This window comes from Coturnix japonica, chromosome 9 (assembly GCF_054131305.1).
Source record: "Coturnix japonica strain WE chromosome 9, WE-NBRP24, whole genome shotgun sequence".
Lineage (NCBI taxonomy): Eukaryota > Metazoa > Chordata > Aves > Galliformes > Phasianidae > Coturnix > Coturnix japonica.
This window is the reverse complement of record NC_140671.1, coordinates 7,428,853-7,451,502: the sequence shown is the minus strand read 5'-3', so window position 1 is coordinate 7,451,502 and position 22,650 is coordinate 7,428,853. Positions and strand designations below refer to the sequence as shown.

The 22,650-nt window shown below is 43.7% G+C and overlaps 1 protein-coding gene across 3 annotated transcripts; it reads left to right on the top strand.

Annotated features, from left to right (window-relative positions):
- The first annotated feature begins 35 nt into the window (after window positions 1-35).
- KLHL22 (kelch like family member 22) lies at window positions 36-18,664 on the top strand. Of its 3 annotated transcripts, none has more exons than XM_015878074.2 (7): window positions 36-257; window positions 11,880-12,149; window positions 12,822-12,987; window positions 14,027-14,745; window positions 15,890-16,082; window positions 16,999-17,232; window positions 17,915-18,664. In XM_015878074.2, the coding sequence occupies exons 2-7, from the start codon at window positions 11,923-11,925 to the stop codon at window positions 18,290-18,292; spliced, it is 1,917 nt and encodes a 638-aa protein (XP_015733560.1). In that variant the 5' UTR covers window positions 36-257; window positions 11,880-11,922; the 3' UTR covers window positions 18,293-18,664. The 3 variants fall into 3 exon arrangements, with proteins under 3 accessions (XP_015733560.1, XP_015733561.1, XP_085412175.1); XM_015878075.2 differs by having other exon boundaries at window positions 68-257; window positions 11,897-12,149; XM_085556049.1 differs by lacking the exon at window positions 36-257 and adding an exon at window positions 6,436-6,556.
- The last annotated feature ends 3,986 nt before the right edge of the window (window positions 18,665-22,650 follow it).

Sequence of the window (22,650 nt, the reverse complement as noted above, 5' to 3'; positions counted from 1 at the left end):
CGTTAGTTCCGCAGAATCTCTCGAGATCTGCCGCTGGGAGCGCCGGGACTTGTTGTCCCGTTCACCGTCAGCAGGAGCGGCCCGGCCGTACAGCCGTACAGCCATACAGTACAGCCGTACTGCGCAGGCGGAGCCGCCCAGCGCCGCTGCCCGGGGACGCCGCCGTGCAGGGCGGGCTGGTCAGGCGGGGGCGCCGCGGTTCCGGGGCGCATGAAGGCGGAAGCCGCGGGCGGAGGCTGCCGCCGCCGCTGCTTTGGGTAGGTGGTGGGCGGCGGAACTGGGTGTGGAGGTGGAGGGGGAGCGAGGGGGCTGGGCTCGGGATGTGGGGCTGCTTCGTCCCGGCACCGCGGGGTATGTGGGGTGAATGAACAAACCGGGGCGGTGTGTGGCTCGGGCCCGAGGGCGGCGGAAAGGGAAAGCAAAAGGAGTGTGTGCTTGAAGTGCCCTTCACCCGCTGTCACGGGTCACGAAGCGATTCCGTGAGCGGGGAGCGGCTCCAGGTAGCATCATCTGCAGGGAAAACTGCGTTGTGGTGTGCAAATATGTAAGTGATGGGGAACTGACAGCACAATAACACGGGTCCTTGAAGGAAAGAAACAAACATGGTGAGCAGTGCAATCGAATTCCTGTTTAGAACGGAAAGCAGAGCTGCAATGTGTTGGAAGTGCCCTCCGCTCTCCACCCAGTCACTGAATTGTCTTTGGCACAGAACTAATTACTTCTTTAACGTTTTTTTGTCTTCTGTGTACTTCAGGCAATTAAAAATGCATGATGTGAGTGAAGTAGTTCAACAAAGCAGCCTTGCCAACTTGCCTGGCATCTCCAGAGTCCCCCAGCACGTACCATTGGCTGATGAGCTGTGTTTTGGCATAGTAACTGTGCTGCCTGATTCTATGGGAGGTTTACAGTTCTCTGTAGACATAAACACTGAGGACAACACTTCATCCTCAGTCAGGAGAAAGCTGAAGCCTTAATGTAGGCTGCTTGGTTTGAGGATGGGCAGGTACATGCTGTCCAAACGTAGCTGTCCCTTCCTCCTCTAAACACAACAGTTCTGTCCAAACCAGAAAGTAGGAAGAGAAAAAGAATTGATGAAGCCTCCAGAGAAAGCATATTATCTAAATATGGACAGATTTCATGGAATATCTTGCCATATCTATGTTAAATGAGATGTTTTAGTCTCGGTGTGTGTAAGAAATACGTTGTAAAAGGCATCGGGAGGAGAAAAAAAACAAACATTTGCTTCTGAAAGGAATGAATATCAACATTTGTGAGACAGCATCATTTGCAGAAGCTGTTTCCCAAACTACACCTTTAGGTTTCCTCCCACACTTCAAGCATACTACTAATGCTAGAAACTGAAAATGACTCAGAAATCCAGCTCATGGGATGTGCTGGCATGTCTGCATTGGTGACTTAAAGAAGATGGCGTGTGGAGGCCTAGCAAAAATGTAACTCCCATCACTGAATGCTCAGAACTAACGCTGAGATGCCACGTGGTAGCAGGTGCTTAACCCTGTCCACACAAGATGGTATATTCACATTTCTTACACTGCAAACTAATTTACAAATGCCCATTGCAAATCGTGGTTTAGTTGGTAAATCATTCCAGTATTTGCACTCCAGTTATGCAGAACAATAGTTTGGCTTTTCAGTTTACATTGTTTGTGGCATTTCGTCTGTTTTCTCAGCTAATTGGCTCGCACCCAGCTGCCTCCCCACTCTACACGCTCCCTGACTAGTTGATTTATTTGTTCGCATGCCCTCTGCCCTGTTGAATTCTGGTACCTTGCCAGGTTCTGCCTATTCACATTTCCAACCCCTGAGAGTCAGCATAACTAGCATTTTGTTCTAGTCTTATATCTTGCTGTCTCATATCAGGCTGTCAGCTGAAGCCTGGCTTAGATCCTAATTCTTCCTACTCCTCTGGAGACATGGAGGTGTGGGAAGCCTTAGGGCATGGATATTACATTCCCTTTGATGCACAGAGTGAGGATGAGAAGGTATATCCCATAAACTACAGGTACAGAATTCAGACAGGATAAACAAGAAGTCTGATGGTCAAGCACTCAGTTTTCCATATACCACAAAAGACAGATATTCTGCACTTAACTGGACACAGCTGTCAGCATCCTGACCTGCTGTTTAAGTTTTCCTGCTTTGAGCAGCAGATTGGACTAGAGACCTCCCAAGGTTCTTTCTAGCCTGAATTATCCCACAGTTCTAAGAAAGCGTTGGACCCCCACCAGGCTTGAACCACCCGTCCATATGGCAGCAAGCTAAACAGGATTAGGATACCCGACACCAGCAAGTTCTAGTTTATTTTGGGCACAGCTGATGCAGAAGAAAATATCACAAACTGTGTGAGATACCTCCTCATACAGAGATATAACTGACAGCCAGAAGCAATTCAATACAAAAATGTCTGAGTTTCCATAGAAACTAACTTGGTTACTCCCCCTCTTGTAACCAAGCTCTCAGAACAGCCCACCACCCTCACCACACACTAGTAAGTATCACTGTCTGATCTGGATGCTAGTCATAGAATCCAGGGCTCTGTTGTACCATGCAATATCAATAACAGATTTCAACGTGCTTAATTATCAACAGTCTGTTTAAAGCACTGATCTCAGCAAAGTGTAAAGGCTTAATATACCTAAATTGACATCAGGATGTACCCAGAATACGCTCAGACCCAGCTGCTGGAAGGTGCATCCAGGTATAACACAGATTATTTTGTAGGGAAACAGGACTTTGTTCTCAGTCTCAGGAAGTTTATTCTGTAATCAGATAAATTGCCACTCCCCAGCTTGGTCTTTACTGGAACAGTACACAAACATCTTGGTGTTACAGTCCCATACCACATCTATTTTAGCATACCTTCAATTTTCGCTTTCCCCATTCTAGTTGAGCTACCCCACACCTGTACCTTGTGTTCTTAAACAGATGAAGTTTTTCAGTGAGCACAAGAGCAAGTCAGCATCCCAGTCTCTCACCATTTTTCCACTTGAACGATCAAGCTACAATGTATTCCCTTAACTCTTTCTGTCCCAATTTCAGCTTCCTCTTTCATAGGAGGTTCATGTATGGTCAAGAAGGAAAACTAGTAAATAGAAGGTTTTCTGCAGCATGCAAGAAATTGAACCAGTTTGTTCTGTTCCTTCATTCACAGCTGTACCTCTTGTGCTACACTTAGCCCTTTTATTCCTCTCTCTAAAGAGAAAACGGAGCAAAATGCAGATTTGAGATGGGGTCAGATAATGTACGGCTACAATAAAGTCCCTTATCAGTTTTAAGATTGACAGCTGCTGACAAGGCACAAGAATTCCTAGATCTATTAGCAGTGATTCCCTGCACCCAGCTGGTACACTGCACATGAAATAGCACACTTCCACTGTTTGGGCTATCAGAATTTAGGCAGTAACAAAGGCACAAAACACACTAGAGAAAAACTGCGGTTAGATCACATAGTCTGCAAAGAAAGACGTTGTTGTGCTAACACTGATACCCCTCCATAGCAACTCCAGTCTATATTTAACACAGTAGAGACATAGATAACATTATCAGATAACCAGGAGCACTGCACTTAATTCAGAAAGCCAGAATACTAACCCAATTTTCCTCCACCCTCACTCAAGCAACCACTTTCCACAATTGTACCCACCCAACCACCAGCTATTATGAAGCTGAGGACACTCAGTATATTAACTACTTGATTCCTTCTGGCCATCCCCCACTCACTGTTCAAAGGCAGGTAGGCAACAATCCACACAAATCTCTTATATGTATAAAATTAAGCTACTTCTACAATACATGCCTTTGCTAAAATCTGTTGTGCAGATGCAACATCCAGTTTAGCTGTAGCACATCACATTACTTTTCTAGCCTCACTTCCACCTACACCGACACACACTAAGGCTGTATCAAAGATCATGCTGTTTTCTCTACCCAACAGAAGTCTTAGAACTAGAAAACATTTATTACATGTACTTCTGCTTTTTGTTGCAATTATTTCACTCTTTAGAGGCTCACTTTGATACAACTCCCTAATTTGTTGAAAAGGTACATTTTTTGGAGCATTAACCACATTAAAACGCATCAACTCTGTAAATGTGGTTTGTTTGAATTTGTTCCTCATTTGGACAGTATCTCAGCCTAATTTGTTTTTGCTGCATTTGCTCTCTTAGTGACTTTCTGATCAACATCTAGTAATGTTCACTCCTTCACTTGCCTTTCTTTTAATATTATCTGTCTTGCCTCAATCTATCACTCATATTTCCCAGAGGCAAATAAAATGATACAGTAATGTTTTGTCTGCTTCAAAGGCAGTGTTATGGTTTTGCAATTTGGTTGGTGTTGGTATTCCACATCAGAACACCATGCCTCATAATGGGAGTAAAGGGGACAAGTTTTTTTTTCTGTGGGCTGCCTTAATGGGCATGTGGGGTTGCTGCCCGGCTCCCTGCGAGGAGACAACGTGGTCAGAGCTTCCTGCCTTCCACAGCTCCATCGGTGAGATTGGGGACTTGGTATTCTCTTTGTTGAAACTCTCTTGTTGTTGTTTAGTGTTATTAGGTTATTAAACTGCCATTCGTTCTCAGATCACCTTTTTTTCTCCCTTATTTTTTGTTAGACCTAATCGCAATCTCCCTTCCCCTCTTCCAAAACGCACGTGGCCGGGCCGGGCCACGCTGCACTTTGCCGTACCGTGCCGTGAGAGAAAAGGGGGGGGGGGGGGGCTTTTGTTCCTGCTGCCCCGGGTTTGTGCCCACTGTCCCAGAGTGAGCTCTAGAGAGAACTCCGTGACATTTTTGGTGGAGAATGCGGGCAAAGCTCTGGGCAATGTTTTGGGCAGTAATTAGGTGGTTTTTTTCAGCAGCCCTGTATGTAGGACTGATAGTCCCTAGGTTCCTGTGGTCCTGGCTTAAGGACTTCCTGATGTTGGGGGTAGGGGTAGATTTATTAAGCCGATGGCTGGCAGGGATAGAGATATCTGCCTGGCTCCCTTCCAGACTAACGAACATCACAGGCACTGTGCTTGAACTGGCTCACGAATGCTCTGAATTCCTTAAGTATGACTGGGGTGTCAAATGGGATACTGTGTTGTTAGTCTCTCTGATTGTAGTAGTTTATAATGTGCGGAGAGACTTGCAAAGAATAGTGCAGAGAGACTCAGGAAAAGGGCCAGAAGCATCGGGACCCCCAGTATCAGGTAATCTCACCCCTGAACACCAAAGGGACCTTGGGAAATTAATAGAACCCCTGAGTGAGTGTGGGAGATCGGGGGATCTCAGAACGAATGGCTTATGAAAAAGATAGAGAGTCTCGAGAATGAGATCCAAATCCTAAGGGGAAGGCAACAAGTTAATCCCAGCCGACCACAGGAAGCACCAGCATCAGTGTCAGTCGCCCCAGTGGAAGGCCAGAGATGGGAACGTGTGTCCTCACGTCTGGAACGGATGGAGGAAGTAGAGGAAGATCCGGGCGAGGGACCCTCCCCAAAACCACCAAGGAAGGCAACTCAGAAGACTAACAGACATGGAGAAGATAGAGACGATGAAGGCCAGAGATGGGAGCGTGTGCCCTCACGTCTGGAACGGATGGAGGAAGTAGAGGAAGATCCTGGTGAGGGACCCTCCCCAAAACCACTGAGAAAGGCAACCCAGAAGACTAACAGACACGGAGAAGATAGTGATGATGAGGGAAAAGTCACTGCTTCCTCTACTCGTAAACCTCTGAAAATTACTGAAATCCAAAGTGCGAGAAAGGAGTTTGCCCGACTCCCAGGTGAACGCCTTGTCACTTGGCTGCTCCGGTGTTGGGACAATGGGGCCTCCTGCATGTCCCTAAGCTGCGATGAGGCTCGTCAATTAGGAAACATTGCTCGAGACTCATCTATTGATAGAGGGATCTGCAGATGTCTCGATGGAGTCGCCAGTCTCTGGGAGAGGATTCTATCAGCTGTAAAGGCAACCTGTCTTCTCAAAAATGATTTGGAGCCTGTACTGGAAAAATGGAGTACAGCTGAGGAAGGTATCCAGTACCTGAGAGAAATGGCTGTGGCAGAAATGCTGTTCGATCCCACGTTTGTCCCTGGGGACCCAGAGGATTACCATGACCCAGAAAAGGTGAGCGGTACTCCGGAAATATGCAAGAAACTCATACGGTCAGCACCAGGGAAGTATTCCAGTGTACTATTAACGAACTCTAACAGGTATGATGAGCTGAATAGGAGACCTGAAATTTTTGAGCTCATCCTTTCACTGCAAAATATCGAATACTCACTACTGCCACACCGTACCACCATCGCAGCCATCTGTCAAATGGTGGATAGAATGGACCAAATGGAGAGAAGACAGGACAACATGCAGAAGAGCTGGTCTGCGGCAAGGAACCACAGTGAACCTGTGGCAGTCTCAGACGTAAACGCACACCTGTCCGAGTGAAGGACCGCAGTGAGCCTATGTCACGTGGTGCCATGTGGAACTACCTGCGTGACCATGGAGAGGATATGAAGAAGTGGCATGACGAACCCAATTTTGTACTGCGAGCACGGGTAAGAAAATTACAAAAGAGGTCAGCCACTACTGAGGTTGCCGCTACCGCTTCAGACAACCAATAGAGGGGCCCTGCCCTCAGCCAGGGGGGGGAGAGGGACAATAGAGTGTATTGGACTGTGTGGATTCGGTGGCCTGGCACATCAGAACCACAAAAATATAAAGCACTGGTGGATACCGGTGCACAGTGCACTCTGATACCCTCAGGTTTTGAAGGGACAGAACGGATACATATACATGGGGTGACTGGGGGTTCGCAGGAACTGTCTGTATTGGAGGCCGAGATAAGCCTCACTGGTAGAGACTGGCAGAAACATCGTATAGTGACTGGCCAGGGGGCTCCTTGCATACTTGGAATAGATTACCTAAGAAGGGGACATTTCAAGGACCCCAAAGGATACAGATGGGCTTTTGGAATAGGTGCTATAGAAACAGACAGTATTAAGCAGCTGTCTGATTTGCCTGGCCTATCAGAGGACCCGTCTGCTGTGGGGTTACTGCGGGTGGAAGAACAACGGGTGCCAATTGCCACGAGAACAGTACACAGACGACAGTACCGTACTAATAGGGATTCCTTGCTCCCTATCCATAAGCTCATTCAACAACTAGAAAGTCAGGGAGTAATTAGTAAGACCCATTCACCTTTCAATAGCCCCATATGGCCAGTGCACAAAGCCAGTGGAGAATGGAGGCTAACAGTGGACTATCGTGGCCTTAATGAGGTCACACCCCCATTGAGTGCTGCAGTGCCAGACATGTTGGAACTCCAGTATGAACTGGAATCGAAAGAGGCAAAATGGTATGCCACCATTGATATTGCCAATGCATTCTTCTCTGTCCCTTTGGCCACAGAGTGTAGGCCACAGTTTGCCTTTACTTGGAGGGGTGTTCAGTACACTTGGAATCGTTTGCCCCAGGGGTGGAAACACAGCCCGACCATCTGCCATGGGCTGATCCAAGCCACGTTGGAACAGGGCGGTGCTCCAGAGCACCTGCAGTATATAGATGATATTGTTGTGTGGGGTGATACAGCGACGGAGGTTTTTAAAAAAGGAGAACGGATAATCCAAATCCTCCTGTCTGCTGGTTTCGCTATTAAGCGAGACAAAGTGAAGGGCCCTGCCCAAGAAATCCAGTTTCTAGGGGTGAAATGGCAAGATGGGCGTCGCCACATCCCAACTGACGTGATCAACAAAATTACTGCAATGTCTGCGCCCACTGACAAAAAAGAGACACAGTCCTTCCTGGGAGGCTTCTGGAGGATGCACATCCCAAATTACAGCCTCATTGTGAGCCCCCTCTATCAGGTGACCCGAAAGAAGAATAGCTTCGCGTGGGGCCCTGAACAGCAGCAGGCCTTTGAGCAAATCAAGCAAGAGATAGCCCGTGCTGTGGCCCTGGGGCCAGTACGGATGGGACAGGATGTGAAGAACATCCTTTACACGGCTGCTGGGGAGAAAGGTCCCACTTGGAGCTTGTGGCAGAGAACCTCAGATGAGACCCGAGGCCGACCCCTAGGATTCTGAAGTAGAGCATACAGGGGGTCGGAAGAGGGCTACATTCCAACTGAGAAGGAGATCCTAGCCGCATATGAAGGGGTCTGGGCTGCCTCTGAGGTAATTGGCACCGAAACACAGCTTCTCCTGGCACCTCGACTTCCAGTGCTGAACTGGATGTTTAAAGGGCAGGTTCCCTCCACTCACCATGCCACAGATGCCACATGGAGTAAGTGGGTTGCACTAATCACACAGCGGGCCTGGATGGGGAACCTCAGCCGTCCAGGGATCCTAGAAGTGATTATGGACTGGCCCGAAGGTAAAAAGTTTGAAGCACCACCAGCAGAAGAGGTGTCACGCGCCAAAGAGGCTCCCCCATACAATGAACTTCTGGAAAATGAAAAGAAGTTCGCCCTGTTCACTGATGGATCGTGCCGCATTGTTGGGAAACATCGCAGATGGAAGGCTGCAGTGTGGAGCCCCACACGACAAGTCGCAGAGGCCACGGAAGGAAGAGGAGAATCGAGTCAATTTGCGGAGGTAAAGGCTGTCCAGCTGGCCCTAGACATTGCTGAGCGGGAGAAATGGCCAGTGCTTTACCTCTATACTGACTCATGGATGGTGGCCAATGCTTTGTGGGGGTGGTTGCAGCAATGGGAGCAAAACAACTGGCAGCGGAAAGGTAAACCTATTTGGGCCGCTGAACTATGGAAGAACATTGCTGCCCGAATAAAGAACATGGTCCTAAAGGTGCGTCACGTAGATGCCCACGTGCCCAAGAGTTGAGCAACAGAGGAGCAACAAAATAACCACCAGGTAGATCAAGCTGCCAGAATTGAGGTGGCTGAGATAGACCTGGATTGGCAGAATAAGGGAGAGTTATTCCTAGCTCGGTGGGCCCATGAGACCTCAGGACATCAAGGCAGAGATGGAACACATAAGTGGGCTAGAGACCGAGGGGTGGACATAACTATGGACGCTATTGCGCAGATCATCCATGATTGTGACACCTGTGCCATGATCAAACAGGCCAAGAGGATGAGACCTCTCTGGGGGGAAGGGCGATGGGAAAAGTATAAATATGGGGAGGCATGGCAGATTGATTATATCACCCTGCCAAAGACTCGTAATGGTAAGCATTATGTACTCACCATGGTGGAGGTAACCACCGGGTGGCTTGAGACATATGCGGTACCCCATGCCACTGCCAGAAACACCATATTAGGCCTAGAGACACAAATCCGACAAATCTGGGTGGCGACATGGCACCCCAGAGAGGATCAAATCAGACAATGGGACTCATTTCAAAAATTCACTGGTGAGCACTTGGGCCAAAGAACATGGCATCGAGTGGATCTATCACATCCCCTATCACGCACCAGCCGCTGGTAAGATCGAGCGCCACAATGGTTTGCTGAAAACCACGCTGAAAGCAATGGGTGGTGGAACATTTAAGAACTGGGAGAAACATCTAGCAGAAGCCACCTGGCTGGTAAACACCCGAGGATCAGCCAACTGAGACGGCCCTACACAGTCCAACTCCCTGCGTACCGTGGAGGGAGACAAGGTTCCTGTGGTGCATGTAAAGAATATGCTGGGAAAAGCGGTTTGGGTCCTTCCAGCCTCTGGAAATGGGAGGCTCCTCCGTGGAACTGTCTTTGCACAGGGACCTGGGTGCACCTGGTGGGAGATGCAGAAGGATGGGGATGTTCAGTGTGTGCCACAGGGAAATTTGATGCTGGGGGAGTGCAGCCTGTGATTCCATGTGTGTATATATATATATATATATCTGTATGTACATATGTAATGCATGTTAACTACTGTTCTGTTTATATGTTGATAAAAGTTAGGCATGATGTGATGATGTGTAATAAGGGGTGGAATGTTATGGTTTTGCAATTTGGTTGGTGTTGGTATTCCACATCAGAACACCATGCCTCATAATGGGAGTAAAGGGGACAAGTTTTTTTTTCTGTGGGCTGCCTTAATGGGCATGTGGGGTTGCTGCCCAGCTCCCTGCGAGGAGACAACGTGGTCAGAGCTTCCTGCCTTCCACAGCTCCATCGGTGAGATTGGGGACTTGGTATTCTCTTTGTTGAAACTCTCTTGTTGTTGTTTAGTGTTATTAGGTTATTAAACTGCCATTCGTTCTCAGATCACCTTTTTTTCTCCCTTATTTTTTGTTAGACCTAATCGCAATCTCCCTTCCCTTCCCCTCTTCCGAAACGCACGTGGCCGGGCCGGGCCACGCCGCACTTTGCCGTACCGTGCCGTGAGAGAAAAGGGGGGGGGGCTTTTGTTCCTGCTGCCCCGGGTTTGTGCCCACTGTCCCGGAGTGAGCTCTAGAGAGAACTCCGTGACAGGCAGTCATCCTATTTCTAGGAAAAACATCTACCTGTCATGAAAAAGAATCCATTATTCATCTCTTCAGCTGGTGATAGATAGCTTCCCTGTATAATCAACCTCAATGTGCTTCCTAGAAGGCAGTTTCATCAGTTTCTCTTCGAAGCTCATTGCCCTGGTTTTGCTGGCAAAGAGCAGACATGCATTAATATACATTTGCAATTTTTTTACATCCCACTCAGCAAGCAATGCCACCAAGTTTCCTTTTGTTTTGGACAGCATAAGGTGACTTCCTTCAGGCAGTGCAATAACTGTTTTCATATTTCTTAGTGCCATCCAGACAGCTTCTCCCTCACTGACCATGCACAGAATACCTCGCCATACTTTAGGAAATTTCTAATGCAGCATTCCCTGTCTATGGCTGGTACAATTAAACAGTGGTTTCATCTCTTCATTGTTTGGATTTGTTCTGTTTTTGCTTTTCTGACTGCTAATAACCCTTTGTGACTGTCCCTCACGCCACTAAGCTATTTCCCAGAGCCACTGGAGGAGAGGCTGCTTTAAACAGCCATGTAAGCTAAGGTATTTCCTTTTGCTAACATGTTGTTTTTTGAGTGTCTGCTCTGATAACGAGGCATAGTCCATCAGATCTAACTGCTGCAACTTCTCACATTCTTCATAGACACTGGAAAGGGTAAATTACAGGATGCTAAGAAAGGAATCATGAGATTTTGAGAGCTAACCACGGGCATGAAACAGTGACTTCCAGCCAGCTTTTCCCCCATATGCTGTAAGGACCTTCCTATAGCATCAGTGGCAGCAATATGAGATAGCTCTCTGCAGAGCCTACGCTAAAGGAAATATCCCCTCTGCAGAGACCCACAGTGAAATCAAAAGGAGTTATACAAGCTAACTTGAAGTCAGCACAATAAAGCTCACTGAAAGCCTGTAGTTTCAGATGGTATTGTATAGAATGGAACTGTGCTCAGCTAAGGAAGATAAAGCAAAAAAACAGGAGAGAATGAAGCTTTCAGATTCTATGGTAAAATAAGAAGAGAAAGACCAAAGGTCCAGTGTACATTGCAACAAAATTATTTGAGGATATTAGGCAATGTGGAATTTGGCAGAAATTGTGACAGATCTGCTGTTTGTTACAAATGTTATAGAAATGCAAGGGGAAAAAGGGGTTTGGCAATAGGTTGGGAAGTGAAACTACGTATATAACCCCACATGCAACATACTTTTGGACTGGAAAACCAGGAGTCAAAAAATTGTTAATAATGCCATGTTCTGCCAGTTTGATATGTTGATGTATCCCTGTCTACTTTTAGTATCATTCAGGATAATTTCTCTCAGGAAGAATTGTTTTTGATGGTTCCCATTTGACTGAAGAGTTGGTTTGATTTATTTACTGTGATAGATGAGTCAGACGACCATTTGTAAGCAAAAGACACAAACCTTTGCTGATTCTGTTGTCTCACAGATTTCATTCTGCTGCAGCTTTTGGCTGAGCATTTCTGTCTGGGATGGCGGAGGATCAGGAGCTGACTCAGCCACACAAAGCTCAACTCGAGTCCTCCCTTCAGCAGCGCACCAGCAACACATACCGCAGTGCAGAGCACTCTCAGGCTTTGCTCAGTGGCTTGGTATCTCTCCGAGACAGCAGCATCCTCTTTGATGTAGTTCTTGTAGTGGAAGAGAAACCTATTGAGGCTCATCGGATACTGCTAGCTGCATCTTGTGACTATTTCAGGTACGTTTTCAGTACAGCAGTAACAAGCATGTGTATGAGCATAATGCAATACTGCAACTTCCAAACCTTCTGTTAGCACACTGCTTCCAAATGTAGAATTAGATCCATAAGGTAGAGCTGAATGGGTTTCAGAATGCTACGAATGGCTGTACTCATCTCTCTGTTATGTGTCTGTAGAAATAAGGCTCCTGTTAGTGCACCATGAGCTCACTGAATTCACAGCCTTAGAGGTACTTGGAGGTATGTAAAGGGGAGCAGCTTGCTCGCTTTAATTTTGTAAACAAATAAATGTAAAGGCAGTCCGGACAAACCTGGAAGAACTGCTCTAGCTTAAAAAATCTCAAGTTCCTGTTTTTCTCTTCCCCTATTCCTACAGTATCTGCCTTCACCCACTGCCTATCCACATGCACTGTGTCTGTATTTAAATTCTTCCACTGCAAACTGCACCTTTCAGGTGGTCTCCACTGTTTTCCTGCAGAATGAGAGGTATTACTTTCTTAGGTCCTGAACATCTGTGCTTTTTGTATCCTTGGCTTAGAAAAGAGGTAATCCCAAAGAAGTGTATGACTAGTGTATGACTAGGATTTATCTTTTAGAATATTTGGATATGTTTTGGACAGCATAAGATAAGCAAACTGAATGTAGTTTCAGTGAAGTTTTTTTTTTTTACAGAGGAATGTTTGCAGGAGGACTGAGAGAGATGGAACAAGAAGAAGTTCATATTCATGGCATCTCCTACAACGCAATGTGTAAAATCTTGAATTTCATTTATACTTCTGAGCTGGAACTCAGTGTGAACAGTGTACAGGAAACCTTAGCCGCAGCCTGTCAGCTTCAGGTGAGGTGCTGGGAGGTATAATGAAAAAGAAGCAAGAAACAAAAGCAAGAATGAAAGAAACAGAAAACATGGCTGGAGGGCTAGGGAGTGAAATAGTGTGATTCCAATGAGAAGAATTCCTTTGGGATGCAGTAACCACTGGAAGGGCTGGAACAATGAACAAGTGCTTGTATGTCTGATCTGTGCTAGTGGTTTCATCACTTACAGATCATTTTGTCTAAAAGATTATTTTATGAAGCACTCGCTTTCACTGATCAGCATATGAAAGCTTCCCTAGGATAGAATACTACACTAGGATAGAATACTACACCTATGATAAAGGACAGGGCGTGCTGCTCAGAAACCACTGTGTTGCTTAAACCTGCCAAGATCTACCCCAGATTGAGTCCACAGGCACATAACCTTACCTGACCTCATCACTACCACCGTGGTTTCTGCACAAAGTGCCTTTTGCTTTCAAGGCATTTTTTTTCCTTCGATTTTCCCAGCAGCTAATTGCTGCACAGTATTTGGTACTAACCTTAAATTTTCCGGTACTTCGGTTGGCTACACACTTAGCACCAGTTTGTTAGCGGAAGGACTATTGGTCAGTTTTACTTTGCCAGTTGTCCTCCTGCTTGATACAACTTCAGATAATACTCAGAAGACAGCACTAAATGCTAATGTTCTTCTGAAATGGCTTTCCATGCTCTTGAGTGATGTGGATATTTTTGTTATAGTTACAGTCTGTGATATAGCGTGACTATAGTGCTCAGAGCACAACTGAAGGAGCTGCTGTTGCCATGTCCTTCATGCTTTCCATTTCCATAACTGCTTCTGAGGCAGCCTGCATGTCTCATGCTAACAGATGAGGCAGCCTGTTCAGTATCCCTTGTGCCCCAGAAGATGGGTGAACACTGTGATCAGACTGTGAGAAGAGCGTTTTTCTTGTCAACATTTTTTTACAGTATTTGGAAGCTTCCTGTTCAATGCTTCTGTCATCTGTATCTTGAATGTAAGGCAAGTAGTGTCTGAAATTAAAGATCTCTTTCTCTTGCAGATTCCAGAAGTCATTAAGTTCTGTTGTGATTTTCTAATGTCCTGGGTAGATGAAGAGAACATCCTCGATGTATACAAACTAGCTGACCATTATGACTTGAGACATTTGAGCGATCAGCTGGACTCCTACATTTTGAAGAACTTTGCAGCTTTCTCAAGGACACAAGCATACCGACAGCTACCCTTGCAGAAGGTCTACTCCCTTCTCAGTAGCAACCGTTTGGAAGTTAACTATGAATTTGAAGTTTACGATGGTGCACTTTTTTATCATTATTCTCCAGAGCAACTGGAGACAGATCAGGTCTCCCTGATGGAGCCCCTTAAGCTACTTGAGACAGTTCGTTTTCCTCTGATGGAACCCCACATCTTGCAAAGGCTTCATGACAAATTAAGTCCATGTCCTTTAAAAGATACAGTCGCAGATGCACTAATGTACCACAAGAATGAATGTCTTCAGCCAGTGCTCCAGAGCTCCCAGACACAGCTGAGATCAGAGTTCCAGTGTGTAGTGGGATTTGGAGGGATGCATTCTACTCCATCCGTTGTTCTCAGTGATAAAGCCAAGTATCTGAACCCCCTGTTGGGAGAGTGGAGGCACTTTACAGCTGAACTAGCCCCCAGAATGTCCAACCAGGGGATTGCTGTTCTCAATAATTTTGTATATTTAATTGGAGGAGACATCAATGTAAGTGGTTTTCGAGCAGATTCAAGGTGTTGGAGGTAAGATAAGGATAATCCTGCTATTCTCATTTCCACCCTGTTGCCCATCTCTGAGTCAGTAAGCCTTTAGCCCAGTCTGTATGCTTGCTGGCAAAAAAGATAGGAGCCTCTCACTGAAAGAAATCACAAGAAATATGGAAATTAGCATCATAGCAACAGGAAGCTTCCAGCAATCCTTATGGAACAAAGCCAAGCTGATTGGGTAGTAACAGCTGCTTATTCAGGAGTATTGCATACACAACCATTTCTTCTTTGTTGGAGGAAGTAAAGTATTAAAGGTTTGGGAAATGTTAATGAACTAGAATTCTCCAGAATCCTAGACTGTCTAGATGCTCTTGAAATGAGATTTTCCTAAAGTCCTCTGTGTAGTTCTCGTCCCAGTATGAAGGGATTTAGCTACCAGAAAGAATTTGTACATAAAATGCTGTTAATAGTTAATTATTGAGAAAATGCATGCACAGTAGCAGCGTTCCAGGGTCTTCTTCGGTTCTGTGCCAGAAAAAAATGCACTGGAGAAAGGAACAGTTCTAAATCTTGATGCCCATTACATTGCAAAAGCAGATATAAACCCTTGTGATTTTATAATGTAATCTTCTTTTCTAGTTTTAGTGGAATTGCCCTGATTTCATGCTATGCATATCTTCACTTCTCTGTCAGCTGTCACTGTAACTTCAATTTCCAGATTAGATAGATACTTTTATCTGAAAATTAATCACGAGGCTTACTTGAAACAGCACATATGTTGGGAAAAAAAAAGAATCAAAGAAGTCATGAAATGCTTATGCACCCTCTTGATGTCTTGAAGATCCAGATTCAGTCTGTGCTACTATTAGAATGTTCTGCCTTGTAGAATGGCTTTATGCTAGCAGAGATTTTGATAAATAATCTGAAGGCATTTGTAAGACAATGGAAAACCTAGGCTTTTATAGCATGATTGTATCAGCTGAAATAGGTCTCATAAAAATAGACTAAAAAAACTTTGCTAATAATAAAATGCTAACAAGGCCATATTTCACCCCACTTACAGCTGAGTTTATTTTCAACCAAAGACAGTACAAAAACCCCACATGTGTAGCGCTGTGTGTATTCCAGCAATAATTCTGTGGATTATGAATCACTTTCTTTGATCCGATTCTTTCACAAGGTATGACCCACGACACGACAAATGGTTCCAGATCCAGTCCCTACAGCAAGAGCATGCTGACCTCAGTGTTTGTGTTGTGGACAATTACATATATGCCGTCGCAGGCCGAGATTACCATGAAGACCTGAGAGAAGTGGAGAGGTATGACCCTAAAAGCAACACTTGGGAATATGTGACACCTCTGAAGAAGGAGGTAAGGAGTGCATTAGCCACACGCACTAATACAGTTCCCCAGTTCCTAATTTCATCTTTTTGGTGCTTTTCTCATGCATAGCTTTCATTTTGCCAATAATCACTTGGGAAGCAGAAGCTTCTGTATTTAAGATAAACATACCAATAAAGAATAATAACAATGTATAACTTTAATTTTGGTGTTTAATGCTTATTTTTCTTGTTTTCTTCCTGTTTTCCCTTGCACCTCTGTTGCATTAATCCTTAAAATCATTTCAAATTGAACATGTAAGTCAGGGAACTTCCCATTCCTCCTGGGATATGTAAGCCATGAGTAGTACAAGCTTCTTATCTACAGTCCTGATAAGCATGCTTCATTCCCAGTTAGAAGAAATCATCAAATACTAGGAAGGTACCATAGGATCACAGAATGGCTTAGGTTCAAGGGATCTTAAAGATCATCTAGTTCCAACACCCCCTGCCATGGGCAGGGTTGCCAACCACTAAATTAGGCACTAGATCAGTTTGCCCAGACCCCATGCAGCCTCCACAACTTCTCTGGGCAGCCTGTTCCAGTGCCTCACTACCCTCTGAGTGAGGGTACATCAGTTTCTATATACTATTTAGTTCACAGACTAACAAGTAGACAAGGGAGAGAAGTAATTATATGGATGAGTTTCTAATTAAGAAATAGTAAGGAATGACAACCCACTGTAATTTTAGAAGTTTGGAAATTCTGGGGTAATTAATTTAGAAATTCATGCTTTCAACATAATCACCTTGAAAGGAGTTGGCTATAAGAAAATAGAAAGTCCTTCCAGATGTTAATATCTGTATAACTATAACATAAATGTCACTTATTTAATGTCTATTCCATACTTTGAAACTGGGAGAAATACACAAACCTCGAACTCTTGCTTTCCCACATGGTTATGCAGGTATACGCACACGCTGGAGCAGCACTGGATGGGAAGATGTATATTACCTGTGGGAGGAGAGGAGAAGATTATTTGAAGGAGCTGCAATGTTATGATCCAAAGACTGACCGCTGGGAAGTTTTAGCAGATAGTCCAGAGAGACGTGCTTGGCATGGGATGGCTGCACTGCTGGGAAAGCTCTATGTAATTGGAGGAAGCAACAATGATTCTGGCTACAGAAGGGATGTTCACCAGGTGAGAGCATATCATACCTCTGTCTTGGAAGAGTCTGTTTCTTACAGATGCTTGCACACTGATGTCTTTCTCCTCCTATGTGCACAAATAAAACTGCTGAGCAACAGCATCAGCTCTCTTCCACTTAACTGCAGAACTTGCCATAATTTATTTTCTGCTCTCTTGAATGCATTATCTAAGCATTAAAGCTGTAGCATTTGAGATTCATGTAAATTCTAAAATATCTTTGCTGAATGACATTCAATCCCATGCATATAGCCCATAAGTAGCACATCAGCTGAGTTTCCTTTACCTTGCCTTCCCATATGCATTTTTTCCTAGGTTAAGAACTTTGGAATTAGCAGTGTACAGTCGCAGGACAGGATTTGTTAAGGATACATTGGAAAGTGCTGTGAATGGATTGGATGGCAATTGTATAATGCAATAAAATGTACAGTACCTGATGGGCAGCGATGACTGGAGAATTTTCTTGTGTCTCATTCTGACTTCTGTAACTGCTCAAGACATGAAAAAAGACCTAAAAATAAAAAAATAAAAATAAAAAGGAATCGCTTTGATAAAGCCAATGAAGGTAGCAAAATTTAACCTAGTTAAAATATACCTAAGTAGCTTGCCGTACAGCCAGGCTCTGTCACTAAGATCCAAGTTCAGTTTGGGCTAATGTATTTTTTATTTTTTACAGGTTGCCTGCTACAGGCCAAGCACTGATCAGTGGACAAATGTATGTCCGCTTCCTGCAGGACATGGAGAGCCTGGTATTGCTGTCTTAGACAACAGGATCTATGTCTTGGGAGGCAGATCCCACAACAGGGGAATCCGCATGGACTATGTCCACATTTATGATGCAGAAAGAGACTGTTGGGAGGATGGACCCCAGTTGGAGGATGATATTTCTGGGATGGCTGCCTGCGTCCTCACCTTGCCCAGGGCTATTTTAATGGATACAGAGAAATGGTTCTCAGAATGGCACACAGACCGCATGAAGTATCACCTTGACCTTCCGTCAGAAGTTATGAGCGTATCAGACTGGGAGGAATTTGATAATTCAAGTGAAGATTAAAAAAATGTAATATTTATTTTTTGCCAGTAGTTGAGGAAATTAAGTCTTGAAAGAAGAAAAAAATAATCATAAAGATTTTATATGTCTTTCTTATATCCATAAATATTTAAAAGGAATAAGTATTTAAAAGTTTGAAAAATAAGTGTTCTGCACAAAATGACATTTGCTGTCATTATCTGCTCATCTGCAAGTGTTTTGCACAAAATGTCACTACGAGTCAGTATCTTCTTACCTACCAGAAAGCAGGATTTTTAAAGTAACCACAGAACTGCCATTTCCTCCCCGATAAAGTAGGGGGATTCTTTTCCTTTGAAGGAGGCTTCTCTCAACTTTCAGCATGGACAGAGAAATAAAGAAGGCTCAGAAAGCTCAGTTTGACTGGCTTCTTTCCTTCCAGCTTTTAGTGTGAAATAGCTTTCTGAGTCTGGGGAGATTTGTTTTTCCTAGTAATTACACCTTATAGCAAGCCTAACATAGGAAGGTAAGAACTAACATCTCCCTCCTGTGCCAGGCGTCAGACAGCTTGATCATTTCTAGCCAGACTGAACATACAGAAGCAGGAACAGTAGTAAGAAATCTGAACCTCCATCTCATCTGGGCACACAGCCATCCTCATAACTGGGTTAGAGTCTGTGAACCAACACCCACTCCTGAATTTCTATACTACAGGTGCTGACAATGCAGCAGAAAGAAAATTTCTAGAAATAGCTCTTTGTACAGAATATGGCAATCTCACCATTCAGCTGTCAGACACATTTCTTCACAAACATAAATTAATTAATAAACCTTTGTCAGAACTTTTTTTTTTTTCCTTTTAACTACTGTCACAGTTTTCTTAACCATGATGTGGAATCTGAGAGATGGAGTTCAATTAGATCCCATGTTACTACATTATTATCAGTGAAGATACACCTGGTTAGGGAATGGGCCTATTTTTTATTCACTCTTTTAATATGCACTTTACAGAAGGATAAAGAGTGCAGATATGGGTTTGCTTCAGATGAGGAAGGTAAGTAATAAGCAGATAACAGGCAGTAGTGGAGATGTCACTTATCCATGACCCTATGGTAGCTGAACTAATGACAGGAAAATAACAGAATCACCACAGCTCAGAAAGAGAAGACACAGAAAAGCCTTTGTTTAGGAAGCCTAAATGATTCACTTCTGACTGTCATTTTGCCTGACAGTAGTTTAGAAACTGCTTTAAAGTCCAAGCTGTTGTGATACATGGACATTATGGGATCCCTCCGACCTGGAGGGGCAGGGACTAATGGGTGCCACCAGAAAATCATGAGAAAGAACCAGAAGCCTTTAAAAGTTCTAGCAGTAGGAGGGCTGCAGGAGGAAGGGTGAACCCAAAGTGATGCTCAGGAATCATCACATGACAAATAATCATTGGCCTACTACTTCAGAGAAGCGTTCCTCTATCACTTAGGGATATTTTGTGTAGGGGGGGGGGGAAGGATTTCAAAACAGATTTGATTGACTCCACAATGGTACAGTGGAGTCATAAAGCAGGAAACCCTATACATGAGCTTCCTCAGAAAATCCTTTTTGATAATAAACTGACTGCTACACTGCAACACAGGAGCCTGAGGTGTATTCATCTTTAGTCTACAGAGCTAATTTTAATATGTAAGAATTCAGTGCAGCTCTCACATGTAATGACAGATCTATCTCTCTGATGCTGACATCACAGAAACACTCCTCCCATACTGCAGACATTGCTGTTTCAATCTGTTGTGCCTGTACGCTGACCAAGTGATTCCAGACTCCTAGTGATACAAGCCATGTTCTAGACCCAGATGTTCCAGCTAACCCTGGCACTTAGCACACATCTACCTGCCCTGCTTGCAGTGTGCTTCACATTTTAACTAGCATGTCCTAACAGACTAGTAATCAGCAGTGTATTCCAAGGGAAAATGGTTTTTCACCTCTTTCATGATAATTAAAAATGGGATCATTCTTTGTCTGGCTTATTTTCCTATGTATTCCACTAGAGGGCATTACTTACTATTTGAAATAAGCTAGGCTTAAATTGTGCAGGGAATGCAAGATGTAGTTATTAAGACATTATTATTAATGTCATGAGGAAATTCACACTTCTATTTTTTTTTCCACCCTTTTCCTATCACTCCTCCAGAGTTTGGATACTGATCTTTCAATAATCAGGAGATCCATTTTTCTACCTCATCAGCAGATGCAATTTAGTGACTGTGTTATTTATTAAACATTGCAGTTGGGTACCGTGCAAAGCAAATCAGTACATGCATGCTTAGCATGCAGTTATGAGGAAATAACCTTTCCTTAAAACACATCATATACCTTAGGAATGTTGCATTTCTTTTTTTATTATTATTATTTTTAAGGTGCCAGTGTAATACATTCACATGACACGAATCAGTTCTATGAGCAGCTGTTCTGTACTTTGATTTGATAAAAACAAATCTCCATTTGCTTTCACTCCCAAAATTTCATCTGAGCACAATATGACAGTTAAAAGTTACCATATGCACTATCTTAATTGCATTCATTTTGCTTTAGTGAAAACACAAGCACGTTTCCTTTAGGTCAAACCATCCTAATCATTTAGCAGTGGCACAGTCTAGTCTTTTCAAGCCAACACACAGGCTAACAATAATTAAATTGCTTTGCACTAAACTTATATCTAAACCATATGAAGAGCTTTATTGTTCTTGCTCAGTGCTGTTACCCACACAAGGAAACTGCAAGAGAGATTACAGATTGATATGCTGAGGTGTGATTATTATTGATCTATTATGGCTGATACTTCAGGAACTTCATTAGTCTTCATTAGTACACCTAAACTTTGTGTTATCTCAAGGAAAACATGCTCTCATGGGGATTTTATGCTGATTCTGGGCTGGTTTTTTTTCTTCTTTTTAATTAAAAATTCTTCTAGTCTCCCAGATATGTCAGTCTTGTACCTCACAGTAAGAAGCATCACAAGGCACTGCAGAGAAATGAATGATGAACTAAGAAAACTTTACATTACTTCTGGTCTGTAAGACATGAGCCAAACAGCTCTTCCAGAACAGCATGACCACAATACCAAAGCTTTAACAGCCAATACACTAGGAAGTCCAGAAGAACAACAGCTTGGTTTCTTGATAATCTGTTTTCCTATTTCCTGCCAGCACAGAGGTAAAGCTATAGAAGCATATTCGCTAGATTTGTAATTAGTGGACTTGCATCCTGAAGTATTTTAGGCTTCCTTATTTGCACAAGTGATTGTAATCACTTCAGGTTTTGTTTCTAAGTGCTTTCACTACTGTATTTCTTTTCCAGCTGTCTACCTCCAAATGCACCATATCCTTTCCCACTTCTTCCTCATTTCAATTAGGATTGTTCATTTTGTCTTGGACGCATACCCAGTTCTTGATTTGAAAGAAATAAGGATTCTCATTCTATACCCTTGATACAAGGTTATTCCCCCTTACACAGGAGCCAGCCACATGCACCATTTATTTGGCATTCAGCACTACTGATGGGGGCTTTTGGCAAAAAGACAAAGAAGCAGCTGGGCATGGGGTAGGAGGGACAGCACTTACTCGAGGCAATATTCTGCCAGCTGAGTTTGTATTTTATGCTGATGCACTTCAAGAGATCCCTGTTTCATCAGTTGTGCTGCAGCAAATATTTGGCAGAATATTCTGAGGGCAGAAGCAAAGAGCATAAACTTATTTTTATATAATAAAAAGGTAAAGTGGAACCATTAAACAGCCCTAAAAATTCATACATCACTCGTGATGAGAGACAAGGAAGCTGCTGCCTCGTCTTACCTAATCATGGTAACAAGCTTGAATATATCACCTTTTTCTTTTAATGTAAATAGAAGATGGGGTGTTTTACCCATATAATCTCACCTAGTTCAACCACAACTATTGAAACTGAAAGGGGAATGACCTTAGAGATGCACACAGCCTGCGCAAGCATAAGTCAAAACAGGTCATTGTGGCAGTTCCTTCCAAACTGAAAACCCTCCTGTGCTCAATATCTTTTAAGGAAGGGAAGGTGGTTGTGCTGATTCCTCAGTCATCACTCAAGTCCTCTGTAGTACTGCACTGAAACTGATTTATAATCAAGTGCTATTTATTCCTGACATGTTTCAACTCTTTAGAGATATTCACGCTACTTACCATGAAATGGAGGCAAGATAATTACATATTTGACTTACTTACATTTGATTTTTATCATACTATAATTAAACTCAATAAAATACAGCATGAATTTTTATTTCCTTTTTGCATACCACATATTACTGATTCTGCTGCTAACTTGTGGCTTTTGTAATTATTTTTAAACATTATTTGGCTTGTTATTTCAAGTACTGTCTT

Coding starts and splice junctions, on each gene's coding strand:
- KLHL22 (XM_015878074.2), top strand. CDS start 11,923: ATGGCGGAGGATCAGGAGCTGACTCAGCCACACAAAGCTCAACTCGAG. Junction 14,746..15,889: donor GCAGATTCAAGGTGTTGGAG/GTAAGATAAGGA, acceptor TTCTTTCACAAG/GTATGACCCACGACACGACA. Junction 16,083..16,998: donor TGACACCTCTGAAGAAGGAG/GTAAGGAGTGCA, acceptor ATGGTTATGCAG/GTATACGCACACGCTGGAGC.